This window comes from Medicago sativa, chromosome 6 (assembly GCF_051527215.1).
Source record: "Medicago sativa cultivar Bolivia chromosome 6, Bolivia_mono, whole genome shotgun sequence".
Classification (NCBI taxonomy): domain Eukaryota; kingdom Viridiplantae; phylum Streptophyta; class Magnoliopsida; order Fabales; family Fabaceae; genus Medicago; species Medicago sativa.
Window position 1 is genome coordinate 88,928,703 of NC_140754.1, and position 23,167 is coordinate 88,951,869.

Consider the following 23,167-nt stretch of genomic DNA (forward strand, 5'->3'; position numbering starts at 1 on the left):
CTGGTTTCCATCTCAAGCATAAAGTAGCAAAAAAAAAAACCAAAATAACATATAAAAGAGCAAGATATTAAAAGTAAAATAACAACATAAGAAACATAAGAAAAATTAAACAAAAAAGAATAGATAGATAGAAAAAGTTGTGAGTATTGAGGGATTAAAATAAAACAAAAGGGGGATGAAAGTGATTATATTTGAACGTGGTAATAGAAATCCTTTGTATATATTCTAATTTATATGTGATGCATTTTTTCTTTTCTCTTGATTGGCTTCCATGTCCAAAATAAAGATCCGAACAAAAACAAAGAACATATAAACACCAAAAGAAATCACATAAAAAGGAACATAACAATAAGAAATGTTAAATAAACAATAAAACAATAAAAAATAAAAAAAATAAAACAAAAAGATAATGAGGTTGAAAGCAGTGATTTTTTATGGGAGGAAGAGAAAGATGAAAATAATAAAAAATCAAATTGTCTATATATAGGGGAAAAATCATATCATGATCAATTTTGATTGGTTGGTGAAAAATAAGTGAGTCGTGATTCAATTTTGATTGGCTAATAGAAAATGAATGAGTCAAGATCCATTTTGATTGGTTGATGGAAAAACATTAAATGAAATGGGGTGTATGAAGATGCCACATGTACTTTTGCTCAAAGATGTAAGCTTTTGTATTATATAAAGATTTGACGGTGTAATTCACGAACGATTTTCTACAGTGCAGTAGTTAATCGAACAGTTGTAGCTGGGCTTGTTTTATCCTGGAGGCGGCGTGGTTGATAGTCTACCTTGCACAATTTTGGGTAGTGCCACGAAACGTCTTAAAGAGAGCGACCTGGTCGTGACTCAACCTAGTAACAACTTCGGTAGATAACAGAATTTGGAAATCCAAATTTAACAGTTTGGAAATCCAAAAACAACAACTTCTAAGCCAAAAACACGAGAAAAACACGCTGGCAGCCTTCCCTTCTTCTGAAAAAACCAAAAAACGTGTTAACATCATATTCTGTTTCTGAATTTGAGTTCAGCATTGCTATCTGCATGCAACACCATTGCGAAACACAACAGTAAAACAATCAAAAGACAGCAAAAAAAACTAAAGAGAACTCACACTGCAACAGTCATATTCCATATGAAAGGTCCTCATGTTAACCAAGTCCTTTTTTCTGTCAATTTCAGGTCCAACATTCCCTTGAACTGGCATCAACAAATATCAATCAACATAGCATAATAGTATTTTGAAAGATCTCTACATTTGTTAAAACAAACAGTATTTCATACTATCACTAATCCTTACCTTTAACGGCGACCAACGATCCAGCAGATGATCTATCCTTAGCATACATAGTGTAGTTCTCCAGACGAGCCATACCTTCGTACCACAAAGCTCAAACCAAACCGTCTGAATGCAAGGTTAGAGAAGTTTGAATTGTGTTGATCTACTTCTTCCATCAAGGCACTTATATATAAGAAAGGTCTAGAAGAAAATGATAGCACATGAAGCAGTCATCATTGAGGGTTGTTCTGCTACAAATGTGAAAAGAAGACTTTTTTTGCCAATTAACCAATTTGTCAACATGTTTCCAGGTTTCAATTAGAAGGGCATCAGAGTAAAAACATACAAAAAACTAAAACCCTAAAATTTGCACGCCTGAGAAATTGCAAATCAATATTGTTGAGTTTTCAAAGGGGAAATCTAGGGCAACTTTGCAGTATTTTGTTTCTTTTATAATATTAAGATTAAGATTAAGATATTCCGGCGGCCAAAAAAACATATCAAATTGATTCTCGGATCCATGATAGACAAAAAAAGTACATGAATTCTGAATCGACTAATTCCATTCGAAAATACAACCGTAATTGATATTTCAAAATTCATGAAAGTAGGTTTCATAAAATTGAAAAACAAAACATAAAACTCAATTAATCCCAATAAATTAAAACATGAAAACCCGCTCTGATACTACTTGTTGGAAATTTAGATCTAATTTAATAAAACATGTGCAACAATTATGAATCAATAGCGGAAGCAAACAAAACATTGAACATGATTATGATCAGATCTACGACATGTTTGATTTATAAGGATATTTTTTTAACAATTAGACCCGCTATGTTTTTTTTATTACGATAATGCTTATAATTTTTGTTTTAGTGTCGTATAATATGTATAATTATTTTTATAAAATTTTGATTTTAATTAAAAGTACAAGTATAAATGCCTAAAAAAATTATACTTATATATATTTTTCACCTTTTATATTGTAACAAACTATGCATATCTTTTTCTTATTAAAAAAAACCAAAAAGATCTTTTTCAATGACACCAACAATGTAACAAATATAATATTATATAATATAAATTCTTACCTTTTTGAATGACACAAAATATATGGTATTCTTATTTAAAAAAAAAAATATGGTATTCTTATAACAAAATTTGTTATAGAGTACAATTGGAAGAGAAAAAAAAAACCAACTATTCTTTTTATATATATTTTGTACAATATTTTGTCAAATAACTTTTAACTTAAAATTAACTTTAAAACTAAAAAAAAAAAATATAGAAACCAAACAACTTTAGCTTCTTTCTTAAAGGCCTTTTTTTAACTTTGTTTAAAAGTAGTAGGGTGACAAAACGGTACCTTAATTGATACTGTGTTTGGCCTAACTTCTTAAAAATGTAGAGAAGTTGAAAAAAAGTCGGGTCAAACGGTACCTTAAAGTTCAATCTTTAACATTATTTTTCGCTCACGTTTGTTATTGTTAGAATATTTAGAGCCCGTTTGTTACAGTTTTTTTAAGAAAAAAAATCATTTTTTTTAACAAAATAATCACTTTTAAGAATATTGCCTCCGTTTGTTACAATTTTTAAAAAAAAAAATCAAAATCTATCTTCAAATGAGAAGCTCTTAAGAGCAGCTTCTAAAAAAATAGATTTTTTTTTAGAGGAGAGAGAAAATATGATTTAAAAGATTGAACTAACTTTGTAACAAACAAATCCTTTTTATATAGTTGTATCCAAACAAACTAAGTACCTGTTTGCCATCACGGTGGATACCCACCAAAACCACGTTTTGCCAAACTCTCCAATTTGGAGCTTCACAATTTTCACGGTGGAATGGGGAAAGGCAATTTAAGTTGAAAACGTGATGGCAAACACACGCTAAATTATTTGTTTGGAAAAAAGTGATTTTTATTATGGTAAACAAACGCAAAATAGATTCTAATTTTTCATAAAATGTCTAAAATATAATCTCTAAATTATTTTATGTCAAAATCACTTTTATTTTAATCCATAACAAACAGGTCCTTAAACCTAAATTTATTTTTATCTATTTGTTACATGTGTTATTTGCATTGAAAATTGAGAAACAATTTTTTAAAGAAAAAAGCCGAAAGGGTTGTTTTTCTTTATATATATATATATATATATATATATATGTATGTATGTATGTATGTATGTATGTATGTATGTATATATAAGAAAATTAGGGTTGGTTATGATACAACAACAACCCACACGCATCGCATCGCATCGGATCTGAATTTTGGATTAGTCGGTTTCTTCAATTTAGGATCGGTTTCTTGTTCGTTAATTCAACGGCCTCCATGGCAAACGAACATGGAATTGGGTTTCTCGAGGAAGTAAGATCTGTGTTTCATGGTAAGAGGGAAGAGTATGAAGAGTTTATAAAAGACATACATGCTTTTAAGACCACATGGATTAATGATTATCGAATCACCAGACTTGCAGTTCAAAAATTCAAAGAAAGGATGAATAAGGTACTTAAAGGGCATAATCATTTAATTTTCAGATTCAACGCCTACATGAAGCATTTTCGTATCACACTTCCAATTCCAATCCCAATCAATGATCATCAACAACGAGGAGGTCATAGGACTGGTTAGTACTTGTTTTTACTATTTTTTATAAGGTCGTATATTATTCCTTTGTAGCTAGGTATCAAGGTTTTAAATACAGAAACGATACCGTGATATCGGCCGTTACAAAACGGTATAGGCAGCCAGCGGTACCTTTATCTGCCGTTTTAATGTTGAGAGGAAAAATCACACCAAAATGCCGTTACGTATTGCTGTTACAGGCGCGAAACCCGCCGTTACGGTCGCGAAACATCCTTAATTATGCTAGAACTTCATATATGTTTCTTCTTTTCAGCTTCATTACTTAATCTACATTGCTTCCTCTTCTACCTTCTTGTTTTTACTATTTTTTTCGAAAAAATGGGAAAATAAATATTTCTTTATCTCCTCATTTTCTATAATATTATGGGACCATAATAAATAAAAAAAATCATATGTTTTAGAAATATAGAAAAAAAAAAAACATGTTTGTAAATCACCTAACATCATCCTTTGTTGTGATACAAAGGACAAAAAAAGAAGAAGGTAGAAGAGAACTGTCAACTTCCTTGGGATTTGCTTGACATCATTTTGAGGAATCTAGATTTTGATGACCTCTTTCAATTTGGTAATGTATGCAAAAATTGGCGAGAATTTCATAAAATTTATTGGAGGAATTTCATGGCATCCCAAGAACCATTACTTGTCCAAAGGTGTGTTGTTAAGAAATCTTTCATCTTCTTCAGCTTACCTCACCATAAAGTTTATCACTCAAAGATGATCAATAACTACTTCCGATTTGCCTATCAAGGGTCTTCTAGCGGATATTTAATCATGACACGAAAGGATAATTCATTTATACTTATTAATCCATTTACAAGAAGAAATATGCTAATCAATAACTCAGTCTTCAATGTTGATTTCAAACATTTTTCTTGCAAAGTCTTGCTTGCTTTTTCCAAAGGCTCGGAGGAATATGTCTTGGTGGTTTTATGTATTAATTCTGATAATTTGCATGTCTATCAATCTCAAAATCTTTGTTGGATTGCTTATTCGGGACCACATAAGGTTGTTGACTTTGCTGTTTTAAATTATATCGTATATGTTGTCACTGACAAGGCCAACATAGGGATACTCAGCTTGAAATATGCAAATATAAATTTTTTAGAACTGAAGAGTACTCCTGGTGTAACTTCTAATTGTTGGTCACACGTAGGGTTGGTTAGTTGTGATGGATATCTTTTAGTGCTTAATATTATGTCAAAGGTAACGTTTAACGTGTACAAGATAGACTTCTCTACCATGGATTATGTCAAGTTGGAATCTTTGGGTGACATTGCAATATTTTATCTTCCGACAAAAAAGTATTATGCACTGAGCAACCCGCGCATGTGGGGTTATGAGAACAATTCTATCTATGCCCTCGATGTTCCATGTGGCAAATACAGGGTGTATAAAGGAGATAACAATAAAATGCCAGAATTCATTCATCCTGGTGTTACACGCAGTGAACTTCCACATCCTAGTTATTGCTGCTCAAAACAACGTTACGTAGATTGGTGTTTTAGACATCTACAATATGAGGTAGATTATACTCTCATTGAGTAGCATGCTTATTATTCTACACTTTGGGTTGGACCTTATTCTATTTGTTTTTTCTTTGATTTGTGAATAAATGGACTGGATTGGAATATAGATTGGTGTTTTAGACATCTATAATATGAGGTAGACTATACTCTCGCTGAGTAGCATGCTTATTATTCTACACTTTGGGTTGGACCTTATTCTATTTGTTTTTTCTTTGATTTGCAAATAAATGGACTGGATTGGAATATGTTGTACTGGTTTACAGTTTTATTATTTTATTGGACAAGTTTTGGAATTCTGCTCTTATTGTGGCACATTGAGGAGAAGCATATCATGCAACATGAAAGTTTTAAATATTATAATTCTCATCTCTTTTAATCTATTTTTTTAAGGATCTCTTTTAATCTCTTAGAATCACTAATTTACATATAAAAAAAATCAATAGTTTTCAATAAAAAATTAAATAAATCATTAGTTTTCAAAATTTAATATCAGCTTTCTCATTGTTGTATATATAAAATTTATAGAAACACTGTATATAAAAGCCTCTTTTGAGAGTAACCCGTAGCAAAGGAATTGACCCATGCCCAAAATACCTCGTAAAATGCTTGTTGTATTGTAAGTAACGCAAGGGGAAAGGAATCACTATTAATTTCATTTTCGAGAAAATATAGGTCCCTGGATCGAACCAGGCTCTGATACCATATAGACTAGGAAGTTGTGTAATCCTATAAAATCAACATAATACTCCTTATAAAAAGATCATATATATTCCTTGATCTCAACCCATATTCGTCAACATTTATGCACACATATTAGTTTCATAGAATGAACAACAAACTCTCATCTTCCAATTCATTTGCAATAACCAACTAATGTTTTGAACTAAAGTGCACTCACTCGTTGTCACTATGTTATTCTCCTAAATGTTGTTCACTGTGACCTTCGCATCAAGACATAACTTTACTTTCTCATATCCTTTGTACACGCCATTTTTTAAAGGGAGATGCTATATGTCCAGAGAAAATATACAGCGAAATCATCCCGAATACAGTACAGCCATTGAATTTATCAATTGATTAAATTGCATGGGCAGATGAAAATTAAAAGGGGCCCACCACCCATACATATTTGCAGTGATGATCATATGTAACATTCTTCGTTATTTTGTTTTGTAGCTATCTTGTTTGTTCCATGTATGAAGAAGCTGAATCATTATCTTCTTCCATTTTGAAACAATTGCGCAATGATTATTATGATGATAAACCCATTTCAACAACTCAAGATATGTTTCAATCAACTTCTATGGTCCTCATTCAAGCTTTCAACCAACTTGGCAAGTAAGTCCCTTTTACATTTTTCTCAATATTTCATCATTATTGACCAGTTTGGATTGACTTATTTTTTAGCTTATGTAAATTAATAAGCTTTTATGTTAATTCATAAGTTCTTGCTAACGAAAATTGTTTCTTCATTAACTAACTTGACAATCTTATGAATGAATATTACTAAAAAGCTTGTTTATTTGCATAAGTTGTTTTGCATAAGCTCAAAAATAAGTCAATCCAAACGGACCTTATATATAAAATTACTAATTATCATGAATGCGTGGCTTGCTGCAGGACTCCAGAAATTCTTGATCAACTCAGAGAGTATTTCATTTCACTAAAAGCTATTCCTGCACAAGTTCTACTTACTGGGTATAATTCTTTTTTGCTTAGTTTTACAGTTCACACTGATTGTATACCATAATATCGATTTATAAGATATGATATGATATGATTATGTGTTTTTCTTATTTCTTTCAGAGCTTGTTCGAGAATTTCTCGAGGAGTTTCTTAACGGATGGAGTCTTGGGGATGGACAATATCATGCTGTCATTGCAGAAGAAAAGGAAGGCCGTGAAAGTAGATTTGAAAGACACTTTGTTCTTGGAATCGATGAATATTTGGAAGTTGTCGAGGTCTATGCCATCACACTTCTTGCAACGGTTTTAAAAGAGGTAGATCTTGCAGTTTCCTGGGTTGAAAATGCTCCATTGCCTGAAGAAAATCGACAGGTAAGAGCATTATCTGTAGATTAAAAGTAATTCTTCTACATAGAAGATTAAAGCTTTTTTATCAGGTATTTTTAAATGGAATTGGGAAACAGAGTTATGGTGTGTTTTCCTGATACGAAATGCTCAATTTGCCAGCTGACATGCACTTTGTGAATATCAAATCAACTAAATTTTCCTGTACGGTTAATGACGTTGAGTAGCAACGAGGTATTAGGTTATCATTATGCACAGATTGGAAGAAGCAATGTCAACGATTGTTTCTAGTATTTTCCTATTGTTTATGCATATTGTTTATGATTCAAAGTTTTAATTTTTTTGGGCGTGTATAGTTTAAAACAAGAAGTATATTAACAAATGTTACTCTAGGTAAAGTTACTAACTTTGACACAATAATCTTTTCCAATATATCTTAAGTTTTGAATCTGTAAATATTTGACCATTCTCTGCAATATGACGAAACTACTAGTTTAGAAAATTTAAAAATTCATCTTTTTCTAAATATCATGTTTGTCTTAAGATGTGATTTTCCCTTTCATTTGTTTTACTAAATATTGGTATGCCACTGTATTCATAGGAACTTCTGAGAAGGTTACGCTCTATACGTTCTCTTAGAAGTACCACATCGTCTCAAGTTGCCTCTCTACAATCGCCTACAAATGACAATGGAACTTATTCTTCGAAAGAACTACATGAGTATAAAGGATCACCTAGAGCCTTGACAAGCAAACATGCAGTTGTCTCAAAACTGTCTGAACGAATAGAGGCATGTTCCTGGTGTTTCCATGCTATTAACTTGAAGTTCGCTAATGCTAAGATTGTTGTACCTAGTGGGAAGATCATGCTTGGTTGTTTGATCTTGTTCGCCTGTTATGTTTTGAGAAGAAAGCAAGCTACTTTGAAAAGGTAATCACTTGAATTCTTGGCTCCCTAGTAGAATGTGTCTGTTAAACACCTATAACCCATTGTCCGTGTCCTCTCACTATATAAGAGCTGCCTGTCAAAATTCGCTTTGTTTAGATGATTTATTTTTCACTGTTGGTGGTGGCTGTATTTTCTTTATAAAATTTTAACATGTATTGAAGGCTAAAGGACTATCTTATATTTAACTTAACCTTATTTAATTTTTTACCAATAACTTGATAAAAGCATGCATAATTTTTACATACATTAAGGGGCTATTATTGTGAAGTTAACTTGGATAGTGTTTTCGGGCAAACGTAGGACTAATGGACTTCTAAATTGGGAATCGTAGCTTGTGAGTTGTTCTTGTTGGGAGCATGCTATACTGTAAAATAATACTTTTGTCACTATGCTTTCTTTAATGTAACCAAAACATGTTGAATTGACCAAAAGTGAATTCAACAATATTTACTCTACTATCTTAAGGGATTGTATTTTTCTGAATAAACACTGTTCATGGTTTAGGATTGTAAGAAGACAAGTGATTGTGACAAAGAAGGCTTTGGTCGATTTGTGGGAGCTTGCATTTTCCCATCAACTTAATCCTTTAGCAGCTGTTCAACCCCTCACTACTGCAACACTTCAAGGTCAGTGATGGTGTTGTTGATCAAGCCTGACCTTCATGAGTATGCCACAAGTAATCCTCCAAAGATCATTTTGACTATCCATCTAGTTCTGGAAAGGCAATATATTGTTTAAACAAAGCCTTGAGGTTTTAGTGCTTTGAATTTGTGTGAAAACTTGCACATGATAAATGATTATAATATTCTCTTTACTAGGAATGTTGATTTTAGGCAGCCGTAGGGGAGCACACCCAGCAGGCGCTTTGTGCTATGTTGTAAACCTTTTGCTTGGCGGTTATATACTGATATCAATGGCGATATCTTCAAATGTTTCAGTTGGATTTATTGTGTGACAGAAACCAATTCAATGTTAAATCATTTAAAATTAAATCTGCAATGTTTTTCATTTAGTTAGAGAAAGCATGCATAAGATCTTGCGAGCTCATAGTCATAGGATGCAAATCCACCATTTCTACTTTGTAATATATTTCATGTGGAAGAGAAAATTGATTAAGCCATATGGCTGAAGCTCTAATTAAATTTGAACAACACCATTCTTCTTATTCCTGAATACCAGGTAGTAGTACTTAATGAAATTGCAAGAATTTTGAAATGAAGAGAATTGAGTTGAAATGTTTGAATTGAATTGTCAGAGCTCATTGTAACATTCAAAGCAAAATGCAACATTGTATTCATCTTAACTAATTTCTTCCATAAGTACTTTTGGTCAATATATATACAATATCAATTATGAGAGTTTTATGAAATTATTAGCTTTCTTAAGCATTGAACCATATTCATCAAGATTGGTAACCAAGATACCTCGTAAGGATAAAGCAACATTCTAACATTGAGAACCATCATATCCTTGTATTTCTATTCCATCCTCAGCTAGCCAGAGGTAGTATTTGATTCTTCAAATGTGATACTTAAATGCCTTACAATTGGCCTTCTCCTACCAAAAACAAACATGTTTAGTACCTGTTTGTTCGTGGAGAAGTTATATATATACTCCTCTGTCAATAATTATAAGACTCTTAAATATAAGATACTCTATAGAATATCACATAAAGTGATGATTTCTTTACAAAAATATTCGTTTTAAGTTTACCTCGAAAAATATAAATATGTAAAAAAAAAAAAAAAAAACAAGAAACTAACTCAAAGAGTTTGATCTAGTGATAAAAAGACATGTCTTGAACTAAATCTAGTTTGAACCTCATGTTCTTTTAGCCATAAGATGTTCTTATTTTTTTGGTGAAGGTTATGCAAAATACAAAAAATAAAACAAAGGCTAACTAGAAATCGAAAGCATCAAAGTTGAGCAACGAGAGCAGCCCATCAGGGCGTGTCACCCAAGTTGTCACTCCAAGAGTAGAGTTCCTTTCCAACTTAGCCAAAAAATCTGCACATACATTGCCTTCACGGAGCACATGTTTGAACAGCCTATTTAGAGTAGGATGTTCTTATTTTGTTTCAAGGTAGTATCATCACCCTATTTTTTTTTCTTATAAAAAAGTAAAATAACAAGAAACTAAAATATAGTGTAAGCCCTCATTTGGGTCCCTCAAAATGTCATTCACTAACACACACGTCCCTGTATAACATAAATTATTAAAAACTCCCTTAATGTTAGTTATGTTAGTCAAATTAGTCCGAAACATTATCTCGGTGTTAACTTTGATGATGCATCCCTATTTTTCGCCATGTCAAATGCTTACTGGAATGCCCACATAGGCGAGAGACTAAAATGAACACAATAACTCTCTCATCTTCTAAAAAAATATGAGCAAACTTCAATCTTCGTCTTCTTCCTCCTCCCTCTATCAAACCTCCATTAAGCATCATCATACGCAACACCACAACAACAAAATCCAAATCCAGACACTCAAAATTAGTACTTTTATATTTATTTTCTTTTGAAAACCATCGACTAATTTATTCAGCTTTGGGCATGCAGCAGAGTTAAAACTCTTAGGGAGAACTTGCCGTCCATTTGGGTTCCACAATGCTCGAGGGATTATTCTCTGCAGTCGCGCGCGGAGGATACCCGGTTTACACAAAAAAATATAAATATAATAATCAAAATCCAAAAGTTCCGAATATAACGGATACATCTATGCTATTAAACACCAAGTTAACGTTTTGGATGCATTTTACTAATAGAACATACATTTCGGGAGTTTTTGATTCATTAAATTGATCCACTGACTGATATGATAGCGAATGCGAGTTTTAGAGATCCAAACAAGGGTTTACTCATAATATATATATATATATATATATATATATATATATATATATGAAAAATGCTGAGTAAAAATTATACAAAGCTGCATGCAACAAGAAAACTAAAATTTATCAAAGCAAAATAATCTGCATTAGTAAAGAATGACAAATTTGAGTTTACTTATTTTTTAGCTTATCTAAACTCTAGTGTAATAGTTAAACTAAATAGTATAGTGTTGCACTTTGTATCCTTCCATTTTGTATCCTTAAATTTTATTGAAGGTATGTCTGTTTTTTTAATGGCATTGAAGGTATGTTTAGTGTACGAGACGTGTTAATGTTTTACACCGGCAAGACATTGATGCATGTGATTACACTCAATCACTTCCATTTTCTATATTTATTTTCAGTGTCTACATGTTAGTGTTATTTTCGTGTCTATCTCAGTACATCATAAATGTTTAGAGGTATAATATACAATATATAACTTACGTGCTCATTATGGTTTATTGGTTCAAATCCCCTTGCTGAAAGTGTACTACTACCTCTCATACAATCTACTGCAGAAGAGGTTCAATGATTTTTTTTTCAATGTGTGGCATTTAAGAATACAAATCAAGAGTGATGAATAAACTAGTAAAGTGAACATTTTCTTGTTTTGTTTTAATTGCATAAAACTATACAGTTACTATATATTTTTTGCATGTTACTCTTCTTTCTTTGCTCTCTTCATAAAATTGTTTAGAGGCATTGTGTTTGCTCAGTTTGCAGCCTCTGTTTGTGTGAGACTCAAACGAGGCAGAATTCCGCGCAATCATTTTTGCCCTAGAATGAGAGTATTTTGTAAGGATTATTACTTTAAATCTATCTTGGTTCCTGCTTTTGGTGCCTGGGATATCCAGTGGAGTTTCTTCAGTCCTAAGTTTGTAGCTTCAGCAGAAATCTCTCCATTCAATGTATTGAAATTCCCCAATTATGTCTTTTTTTCTGGATCAGCATAAAGACATTATAGAAATTGTTCTAACTGACAAACAAAATGAGTTATTATAAACATCTTGTAAGTTTTCTTAGTACAATTTACATAAACCTTTTCATAAAGAAAACCTTGTACTGCCTTATGCAAAAGTTATTTATTAGAATAAGAATCAGACTTTAAAACCACATTGTTACAAAAACCTTGCTATGGAGGTGAAGGAAAGATAGCCTATATCAATGAATGATCCTTAGACATGTTGAGAAAGCTTACATTCAACAGCTTGTTGGAAAAGTACGAAATGTGATAGAAAGATATTAAACATCAAAATAAAATCCATAAACCAAGATTCATATCATTAATTGTTTTGTAACTTGTCTTGAACATAATATTATGATGTATACATGGAAAAAACCTAATAACCATTGCCATAAACCTCTAGGGTGAAATCTGAGATTAAAAAAGAAAAATATTCAACCATTTATTCCACCAATGAGAAGATGACTTTCCTTGTGAATGACTACCCGACAACAATGCCAGTATCCTTTAATATCAAACCAGTTCGTTATCATTTCCTCCGAAGAATAAATCCCCATTCTTACCCTCTCCAATAGGAAGATGAATGCCAGGTAAGGGCTCAAGAATGAAGAGTTTGGTCCAAGACTCCTTCACACCAACTTCACCCAAAATTGATATGTGAAAAGTAACATTTTCATAATATGAGATCAAAGCAATGTGGTCATTTAATAAAGACAAGTGTCTCATCACACATCTAAAGCGTCTCATCGCACATCCAGAATCAAAATCAATCAAAGTTGAGGGCATGAGTGTTTTACAAAACACCTCCTTGCTTAAGTCAAATGACACCAAATATGCTTCTTTATCATAATCATCATCATAAGTCCACCAATGACACACTCCATTCAAGTACACATAGACACCTACAAAAGTCGTCATACCACAAGGCATATCCAAATCAAGTTTCCTCCAAGAGTTACTTCTTAAGCTATATATCTCCCATACGTCGTCGCGTGACACACGGTAACTATCATTTTCATCATCACCTTCAGAGTCACTATAATTTTGATAGTCAGATAAATTTAATTCATAATGTACATGTCTAATGACGTTATAGTCATCTCTAACACGGTCATAACCAAATCCATGAAGCTTTTCCAGTTCAATCTCATAACGTACCGAGGGCTCTAACTGAGTAGGGCTTGGAGGAAGGAGCTTAAATTCGTCGGTAGTTGGATTCCATAATACAACAGTTGTACCATTTTGGCAAAGACACATGATTCCGTTAATAACGGGACCCAATATAAAACCAGGGTTGTTAATCTCTCTAAACAGAGGTGGCGGACATAATTTGACTTTCTTCTCAAGCGTCTCGCCAGAAAGCAAATACAACACATAACCATGATCGGACGGATCTGGCTGAGTCTGTTGTAGGAGGAGACATGAACCATCGTCCTCATAAGCATCAGATATGAAACTCATGCAGTACATGTTCATGAAAATAGGGTTTTCAAATAAGCAAGACCATGATTTACTTACTGAAGTAAATCGTTTCAAAGATTTTAGAGGCAATTTTGAGAGAATGGAAAATGCAATATCTTCGTGAATATGATTGCTAACCTTTTCAGTTGAAAGAGAATCCATCGATTTCATCACAGTAACAAGCGATAGCGTCTGATGTGAACCGCACTGACACTCACGTAGAGATAGTGTCTGTTGCTAACATGAAATTTAGGTTTTCAAATGATTTCTCGTTTTTTGTATACTCTAACAGTTTATACAGAAAAACTAAATTAATTTTTACTCCAAATCTTTTTTTTTTATATATATAACAAACTTCAAAATCCAAATCTGGTTGAGGCAATTATTCAAAATCCAAATCTGGTTGAGGCAATTATTTACTGATATTTTTTTCTTTTTTGAAAGATTACTAATTTTCTTTTGATTAGTTATCTATTTTCTTTTAACTAAATTAAATTAAGTTTTTTCTGCCAAGTTTCCTGTGAAGCCAATGGTTGTAAGGTCGTTGAAGTACACAATTCGAGACTGGCACCAAGAGAAATTAAGTTTTTTCACAAATCTAAAATTATTTAAAAACTAACGAAAAAAATCTACATTGAATTTAAAACATATGCATAGAGATATTCAGTAGTACTCCTAATTTTTATTTTATTTTTGGTCATGGTAGTACTCCTAATTTTATTAAATTATTCTTATTAAGTATTGGTCTGTTTACCACCAGTCCATTGCTAAAATAGTTCAACTTTTTTTTCACAAAATTAAATGATATTCATTCATCCAAATTGATAGAATACACAATACAATACAAATCCAAATTCGCTAAAAACAAAAAGGATGGATCTATGAATAAACTCACAGCATTCATGTTAATAGCATAAAACGGCAAAGTACCTATGCATAAATATGACTATATTCAAGTCTCTGAAATACTCATGTCTCCGGATCTGCAACGTTGACGGCGCCAAAGTCATTAATCGGATTTGCACTTGCTCAAAGCTAATCTTTCAACCTGAATCAAATAAACACCGCACTAAGACGGGAAATCAATAACACACCGCACAAAGACGAAAAATCAAAACAAATAAAGTCGTGCAGAGACGACAATATCACAAAAACAAACGAAAAAAACTGAAAATATGTGAAATCACTTATTCAATTAGGATAGAAGGAAAAACAACTCGGATGGATGATTTTTATCGAGGAATAATACACTGTGGACTTCATTTGTACTTTTATCGAGCAATTCCATAATAAACAAGGAGCAATAAATGCTAGGGAACTTTCTCAATCGTGTTATTTTTGTGATGAACTCTTTTGTGACTGTTCATCTTGCTCCTCTAACCCTTATGAGTTATGACGAAATTATTTCTCAACTCTCTAGATTGGGAGACTTCACTTGTCAACTAGAAGCAAATTGCTATATGAATTTGTTTGTAAACTTTGGTCACTCTAGAACTTTTGAATGCATACTTTCCAAAACAAAAATAAATAAATAAACTATTTTATGTCGTTTGGAGAACCATAGTTCAAACCAAATCGTCTGTTTATCGTACTTTTGATCTTGTGTAGTTTTTTAAAATCATACGAGATATAAAAGCTCTCATATTTTTATACCTAAAGTTCTCGACGTCATCGTTAATAGAAAAAACGGGGAGCTTCAACAGTGACAACGGTTCAATGATAACCAACAATCAATCAAGACACCGCATCTCTACTCAAACTCTTTAGACATTAAGTATAAATGGAAGGACATTCGGGGATCGCCACTCTTATATATATCAAACAATTAGTTCATTCTTAATCAATAAAGAACTAATCACTCACACCTCAAAAATTCATCCATGCATTTGTGTGTTCCTCTCATTTTTCTCACTCGGCAAAACCGTACTCTTCTGAATCTGGCACTACATTAATGATCAGGGTCGGCCATGAGGGGGTGCAAACAGCTCTACTGAGCTGAGCCTCCAAAATTTTGGGGCCCAATTTTTTTATTTTTTTTAAAAAAAATATACTGCACGAAGAAATTGAATATATTCTAAAAATGCGTCATTGTTTTAAGCTTTGTAGATATAGCGTAGCGGTTCACGTTCGTTTTGGCATGTCTCAGGTCAATGGTTCAACATCCAGAACCTCTATTTTGCTTCTTTAGTTTTAGTTAATTGAATTTTTTTTAGGATCTCCTTTTTGCTACTTTATTTAATTTTCATTTTTTATTTTGCTTCTTTAGTTAATTGAATTTTTTTTTAGGATCTCCTTTTTGCTACTTTAATTAATTTTCAGTTTTTTAGGATCACCATTTTGCTTCTTTAATTAATTTAATTTTTTTTAGTATAAGAGGGCACTCACTCTTTTTCCTCCAATTCAGTATATATCTCATTAGCATATTGGATTATATATTTACAAATAAAACCACAATATAACTTTTTTTTCTTCTTATTTTTGTTAGAGCACTTCTTCAAGTTTTTTGCACATACTTGTCGTATAAAATAACAATGTTCTAATAATGAACATTATAATCATTCTCTAGAAATAACATTATAAACTTTATTGCTCAAAAAATAAAAACATTATAAACTTTATTTTTTTGCCTAAGTATAAGCTAAAGAATATAACAACGTAGAAGGTTGATAAAGATATTCCTTTGAAATCTTTTGTTAATTTTATTGATTACAATATTGATCATTTCTGTGTTAGTTACAATGATGACCATTTCTTAATGGATCTTATTTTCAGTATGAATAGAGGCTTGCTCTTTTAAAAAAAATGTTTTTATTTTATGAGGGGCCTTTTTTTAATGTTAGAGCCGAGCCTCTGATTCTACAAGGACGGCCCTGTTAATGATCTAAATTATAATCTTCTAAATTACATGTGCATATCACCTAATTTATATATCATTCATTTCCCTAAAGTTTTGTTAAAAATAATGTTTTTACCATATCAAAACCATAACATCCTTCAACTTCAGAGATATAAACAGAAACACATAGCAAAATACACTTTTTGGTATGTCAGTGGACAGTGTATACTGATTTTGGTTCTTTTGGATGTAGCAAGGTTAAGGTTCTAAAACGGATAACAACTCTTAATAAAAATGTAATTAATTTTGGTAGGTCACCCTAACAACCAGGAGATAACATATTATTCATATGCTATTTCTAATATTTGGGAATTACGTCTGTGCATAGCAGCCTTTTACCATCACACCATGTACGTTGAGAACATAAACATTAATAATATGGTTGTTTCTCCATATTATGCTGAAGAGGAAAGACATAACGTCGAGTAACATTATGCTAAGGAGGAGGAGTATTATGTTGAAGAGGAAAGACATAAGGAAAAACATCATAGCGTGGAGGAGGGAAATTATGCCCAACGATTTCTGAAAGAAAAAAAAAACATGAATATCAACATAAAAAAATATATAAACTATTTCTTATCGTGTATCGGTACTTGCGTATTTGTTTGTGGTACTTCTGCTAATTTGTTCGCAAAACACCCTTATAATTCATAGAAACTGACAAACCAACAAACTGAGACAAATCCTGGATTCATCCACAAGAGCTTATAATTCAGAATTCAGATAACTGAAACGAGCTTATAATTCAGATAACTGAAACGAGCTTATAATTCAATGCATTTCAATATTTAAGCTTGTTCGCAAATGCTTTTGTTTTAAGCAAAACAACATATTTATTCCTTTACTCTTCTATTTCGAAAACCATAATGCACTCAACAATATATACATATATGCTACCTAATTACAATACCAAACTCAACAATACATTAGCAATTTAGCAAACCATAAGAAAGCTCAGTTTAATTAGAGGGGGAAATCATATTATCCCTTCATATACATTGCAGACTTATATGCTCCACAGAATGACCTCCACAGACAAGCATTAGAAAACAGGAGAAAATAAAAAACAACAAAACAGCACCCTTGAGTTTTTAACAAGTGTACTACCAGTGATTGTGTTTTGTTGTGGTAGGACATGTTAAAAACATCTAAAAGGGGATATAGACTTTTTAAAATCACTGTTTTGCTTAAACTCATGGACTAATAATAATGCCATCAAATATCAATGCATTATGTAAGCAGATTGGAGACTCTTACAGCAGCCATATGCCTTCTATGGAGGTGAAGGACAGCTACCCTATACCAATGAATTATCCACCTTAGTCCTTAGACATGTTGAGAAATCTTACCTTCAACAGATTATTGGAAAACAACGAAATGTGATCGAAGACTGTCAATCTCAACGCAGTAGAACTTTACTAACAATAAGCAAAAAGATGCCCTTCAAGTTTAAAACTTTTAACAAACCATTGAACATGATATTATTTCTACAAACCATTAAGCATGACAGAATCATGGAATGCAGCATATTAGCTAATCAAGTTTGCAAGTAAAAATTAATTCTACAAAATATTAGAGGTCATTCGGTAAAGGAAAAATATCATTCTTAGAAATGAAATAAAAAAGCAATTCACGAACAGAGAGATTAAACATCAAAATAAAATCCATAAACGAAGATTCATACGTCAGCTGTTCTATAACTTGTCTTGAAACTAGTTATGATTTGCGCAATTGACAAGCCAATTTGCATACAAGATAAAAGCCTAATAACCCTTACCATAAGCCTCTAGGGTGAAATCTGAGATTAAAAAAGAAAACAATCAACCATTTATTCCTCCAATGGGAAGATGGCTTTCCTTGTAAATGACTACCTGACAACAACGCATATAGCCTTTGATACCAAGCTCCTCCATCTTCTGAGTTCTCAAGTTAAGCCAAACCAGTTCGTCATCATCTCTTCTGAAGAATAAATCACCATTATTTCCCACACCAATAGGATGATCAACGCCAGGAAAAGGCCCAAGAATGAAGAGTTTAGTCCAAGACTCCTTTACACCAAGTTCACCAAAAATTGATATGTGAAATGTAGCCGATTTGTCATAATATGAGATCAAAGCAATGTTGTCATTTAATACCATCAAGTGTCTCATCTCAAATCTAGAATCACAATTATCAATAAAAGTTGAGGGCATGCGTGTTTTAAAAAACACCTCCTTGCTTAAGTCAAATGACACCAAATGACGTTCTTCATGATAAGAATTATAATCATCTTCATTGCACCAATGACACACTCCATTCAAGTACACATAGACACCTGCATAAGCATACATAGCACAAGGCATATCCAAATCAAGTTTCCTCCAAGAATTACTTCTTAGGCTATATATCTCCCACACGTCCTCACGTGACACGCAGTAATAATCATCTTCATCATCACCTTCAGAGTCACCATAATGTACACATCGAATGACCTTATAGTCATTTGTAGCACGGTCATAACCAAATCCATGAAGCGTATATTGAGCAAACTCATAACGTACCTTGGGCTCTAACTCAGCAGGGCTTTTAGGAAGGACCTTAAATTCGTCAATAGTTGGATTCCATAATACAACATCTGTACAACTACGGTAAAGACAAACAATTCCGTTAATAACGGAACCCAATATAAGACCATGATTTACTTACGGATCTAAATCGCTTCAAAGATTTTAGAGGCAATTTCGAGAGAATGGAAAGTCCAATATCATTATGAATATGATTGCTAACCTTTTCAGTTGAAAGAGAATCCATCGATTTCATCATCGTAGCGAGCAATAGCCTCTGATGCGAAGAACACTGTCAAACTCCACGGTAGCGATTGGTGTAACATGCAATTAGGGTTTTCAAACGATTTCTCGTTTTCTATTTACGCTATCAGCTTATATAGAAAAACGAAATTAATTTTTACTCCAAATCTATTTTTTTTTTACTCCAAATCTAATCTATATGAGGCGGTTATTTACTACTAATATTTTATATTCTTTTGATTCGTTATCTATTTTATTTTAACATAATTAGATTAGATTTTAACACCCGAAAAAACAGATTAGATTAGATTTTTATATAAACAATAAAAAATTGTTAAAAAGAAAAAACAATTGTAAACAAAAAAAAAAAGTTAGGGACTTAGTAAGCTTCATTTGGTTCGATTTTTGCTACCGTTCCTCTTGAAATTCAAATTAAATCAAACCAATGAAAAATGAGTTTCGTTTGTTGTAAGTTCAATCATATTTACATTTAAAAAAAATTAAAAACTTCACTTCATCTATCGACACAAACGTTAAAATCTATTTTATGAAGAAAAAAATGATTAAAAATCAATCCAAAAAAAAGTAATAGAATAAAATGTTATGTTGAAATCATTTTAATATGATAATGTTATATTTTAACTTAAATTATTTTTTTCCTAAAAAAAACTTACTTCAAAAAAGTAAGTCTAGTATAGACAATGAATTAATGTTCTTGGTTTGGCCAAGGTTCAATCCTCGCATCTAAAGTCCATTGACAAAGTTGAGCCTCAACAAGGCGTACAAATGCGGTTGTGGATCACCTATGCTTGAAAAGAATCGTGAAACACCAAACAATGAGTTCAAATCCAATATGAGCTCGTTAAGTAAAACAAGCGGGCACCCGACAACCCTTGTGCTACAAGGGTGTAATCGTTAAAACATCCATACTCAAGCAGCCAGCTGAAAATCTATTAAAAGAGCAATTCACTACATAATTAGGTACGCATTATCATTATATCGAAAAAACCTTAAAACTCCTTGAGAACCGATTGACTTGAGTGTAGGAGTGTTTTATCTAGTACACAACCCTCCGCTAGTGAAGAACCAATGTCAACGTCACATCAGCTTCGTAACACCCACTCTGCTTGTCTCTTCTAATCGTGTTCAAGAACAAGTAACATGTGAAAGACATCATAATTTTTTTTTTTGATGTGGTGTGTCTTTAAAGATTTTAATATAAGTTTTTTAACAATTATAAAATTATTGCCTGGAATATTTAATTTGATATAATCTCATTGGTTATGTTGATGGCACCGCGGCAAGTCCAACCACAATTGATGCAACCTACACTCATTTTGAAGTACATGATCAATTGATCCTTCATGTCAGTATCTCTCTATTGATCCCAGTGTAGACTTCACATCTAGTTTGATACATTCTCACTGAGACGTTTGCAAGCAAAACTCATGCACCAAAAAGAGAGACTCTATAGATTCATCAAAAGATCAAATATGTCATCAATACCAAGGTCGTAGTCTTAAGAAAAAACAATATCAATCACCAATACACAAGGAGCTTCAATATGAACGATCCTTAAATTAGGAGCTTTTCTTCCTAGATACAAATTTACAAGCAGTCATTCATCTCTAGTGTAAAATATGATAAATTTTCTTTCTCCTTTCACATCTTCTTATTTAAATTTAAATGCTCAAATCCAAAAAACTTAAAATCAAATACCTAAATTTTTGCAGCAATATCTTCATTCAAAAGCAATGGTTCGAATTTAAGAATAAAAAACAGCAAGTCATTCATCTCTAGTGTGAAACGTGATAAATTGACACCTGGATGTTGTTCATCCCTCGTTGCGGAACAAAAGTTGTGGTTCTAACTGCTAAAAAATGTAACATAAAGGACAACAATGCAATCTATGAGAGACCTCCTTCGTAAGTTTATCAAGAGATTCCTTATGAAGCAATAAGCATGCTAGGGAACTTTATCACAATCGTGTTATTTTTGTGATGTACTCTTTTGTGATTGTTCATCTTGCTTCTCTAGCCCCTTATGACGAACATTGTTTCCAAACTCTCTAGATTGGGAGGCTTCACTTACGAGCAAATTGTATTGTGAATTTGTTTGTAAACTTTGGTCACTTTAGAACTTTTGAAATTACAATACCTCCAAAAAAATAACTATTTTTATGTCGTATGAAGAAGTATATTTTTGAATAAAAACATTTTTTCATTGTATTTTTGAACACATGTGTGGTTTTTTAAAATCGTATGATGGGAAAAAGTTCTCATATTTTTATCTCAAAAGGTTTAGACAGTCTATAGCATGCAACGGCTAAATTAATTTTGAGGTTCTCAATGTCATCTTTATAAAATAAAATAAAAATTATAAATTTGTTAGGGAATTCGGGAAGCTTAAAGAGTAATGACGGTTCAATAATACAGGACCACCGAGAGATTGAAATATCACATCTCTACCTAAAACTTTTAGAAATTACGTATATGGTATGGATCACACGGATGTGAGTATTGGATTGGGGGAATGTTCAAATTCCAATGTCACTCACTCCTATAGAATGGTTCCTATGCTGGTCAGGTGTGAATTTCTCTGGATTTCAAAATTATCTATTGATTTCTCTTCGTTTTGTGGTGTTCTGGACAACCAACGAAATAGATTGATCTTAGAATCAGAAAATCCAGATTGGGAGTATGTGTTCTATATGATTAAATTGAGGCTAGGATTCTCGTCGAGTGGTTAGGGATGTTAACTTAGTACGTAATTGGAAATTTACAGGTAAAGTGAGAAGTAAAATCTCTTGGTGTCCTCCTCCGCCAAGCGTGTGTGATGGAATATTGACGGATATTCTAGGACGAAGCCTGGTCTGGCAAGTATAGGTGGAGTCTTGAGAGATTGTGGATTGTGCTAGCTCAGTTTGCAGCCTCTGTTTGTGTGAGACTCAAACGAGGCAGAATTCCGCGCAATCATTTTTGCCCTAGAATGAGAGTATTTTGTAAGGATTATTACTTTAATGCACTTTAAATCTATCTTGGTTCCTGCTTTTGGTGCCTGAGATATCCAGTGTCTTTTTTCTGGATCAGCATAAAGACATTATTGAAAGGAATCTAAGGGAGTTGGCTTTAGGGTTTTTCTGGGATTGTATAATGATCAACTGTATAATTCAATGACCCAACGACATATTATGTTATCCATTTTTAAATTTCGATCCAACATCAAAATGAAAAAAGAAAAAGAAAAGGAACAAAGATGCGTGATAACTTCAAAAATAACAGAAAGAAAAAATGAGAAGATTCAACCTGGTGTGAACACTGGACTCATTTAACACGCTTACCTAGTCAACTTGGAACCAAACGATGCATTCTTAGACAAATTTATACGATTAAAGCAAAACATTTAAAAGACATAATCAATTATACGCTTAAAGCAAAACATTTAAAAGAAAAGACATAATCAAGACCTGAAGAACAGTCAAAACCATAACATCCTTCAACTTCAGAGATATAAACAGAAACTCATAGCAAAAAACATCTTGTAAGTTTTCTAAGTACAATTTACATAAACCTTTTCATAAAGAAAAATGTACTGCCTTATGCTAAAATTTCAATTTAAAAGTTTTTTATTAGGATAAGAATCAGATTTTAAAACCACATTGTTACAAAAACCTTGCTAGTTACAATACCATGTTGTGAAGTGACATTTTTAGACATTGCCGTTGACGATTGTTCCACCGATGATCAA

The 23,167-nt window shown here is 32.4% G+C and overlaps 3 protein-coding genes, 1 long non-coding RNA gene and 1 pseudogene across 4 annotated transcripts; 2 read left to right on the plus strand and 3 right to left on the minus strand.

Annotated features, from left to right (window-relative positions):
- Positions 1 to 923: 923 nt before the first annotated feature.
- LOC146917983 (uncharacterized) lies at positions 924 to 1,504 on the minus strand. The gene is made up of 3 exons (XR_015014220.1): positions 1,301 to 1,504; positions 1,115 to 1,200; positions 924 to 975 (listed from the first exon to the last, which is right to left on the minus strand). It is a non-coding gene; the product is annotated as an uncharacterized LOC146917983 (long non-coding RNA).
- Positions 1,505 to 3,607: 2,103 nt separating this feature from the next.
- On the plus strand, positions 3,608 to 5,749 carry LOC146917984 (uncharacterized). Its single transcript, XM_085719663.1, has 2 exons — positions 3,608 to 3,910; positions 4,397 to 5,749. Exons 1-2 carry the CDS (start codon positions 3,616 to 3,618, stop codon positions 5,473 to 5,475), a joined length of 1,374 nt encoding a protein of 457 aa, XP_085575789.1. The 5' UTR covers positions 3,608 to 3,615; the 3' UTR covers positions 5,476 to 5,749.
- Positions 5,750 to 7,054: 1,305 nt separating this feature from the next.
- LOC146917985 (protein APEM9-like) lies at positions 7,055 to 9,426 on the plus strand. The gene is made up of 4 exons (XM_085721975.1): positions 7,055 to 7,106; positions 7,263 to 7,513; positions 8,088 to 8,416; positions 8,939 to 9,426. The coding sequence occupies exons 1-4, from the start codon at positions 7,055 to 7,057 to the stop codon at positions 9,066 to 9,068; spliced, it is 762 nt and encodes a 253-aa protein (XP_085578101.1). The 3' UTR covers positions 9,069 to 9,426.
- Positions 9,427 to 12,555: 3,129 nt separating this feature from the next.
- LOC146917986 (putative F-box protein At3g10790) lies at positions 12,556 to 13,900 on the minus strand (annotated as a pseudogene).
- A 3,636-nt stretch (positions 13,901 to 17,536) lies between these two features.
- LOC146917987 (F-box/kelch-repeat protein At3g06240-like) lies at positions 17,537 to 23,136 on the minus strand. The gene is made up of 3 exons (XM_085721976.1): positions 23,109 to 23,136; positions 18,506 to 19,314; positions 17,537 to 17,931 (listed from the first exon to the last, which is right to left on the minus strand). Exons 1-3 carry the CDS (start codon positions 23,134 to 23,136, stop codon positions 17,908 to 17,910), a joined length of 861 nt encoding a protein of 286 aa, XP_085578102.1. The 3' UTR covers positions 17,537 to 17,907.
- Positions 23,137 to 23,167: the final 31 nt, after the last annotated feature.

What these genes read in the sequence shown, in the direction of transcription:
- LOC146917984 (XM_085719663.1), top strand. Translation starts at nt 3,616, where the DNA reads ATGGCAAACGAACATGGAATTGGGTTTCTCGAGGAAGTAAGATCTGTG. An exon ending in ACGAGGAGGTCATAGGACTG is followed by an intron (nt 3,911 to 4,396) that starts GTTAGTACTTGT and finishes TGTGATACAAAG; the next exon opens with GACAAAAAAAGAAGAAGGTA.
- LOC146917985 (XM_085721975.1), top strand. Translation starts at nt 7,055, where the DNA reads ATGAATGCGTGGCTTGCTGCAGGACTCCAGAAATTCTTGATCAACTCA. An exon ending in TGCCTGAAGAAAATCGACAG is followed by an intron (nt 7,514 to 8,087) that starts GTAAGAGCATTA and finishes CTGTATTCATAG; the next exon opens with GAACTTCTGAGAAGGTTACG. An exon ending in AAGCAAGCTACTTTGAAAAG is followed by an intron (nt 8,417 to 8,938) that starts GTAATCACTTGA and finishes TTCATGGTTTAG; the next exon opens with GATTGTAAGAAGACAAGTGA.
- LOC146917987 (XM_085721976.1), bottom strand. Translation starts at nt 23,136, where the DNA reads ATGTCTAAAAATGTCACTTCACAACATG. An exon ending in AAATGTCACTTCACAACATG is followed by an intron (nt 19,315 to 23,108) that starts GTATTGTAACTA and finishes TAGATCCGTAAG; the next exon opens with TAAATCATGGTCTTATATTG. An exon ending in GCTATATGCGTTGTTGTCAG is followed by an intron (nt 17,932 to 18,505) that starts GTAGTCATTTAC and finishes TCATTGGTATAG; the next exon opens with GGTAGCTGTCCTTCACCTCC.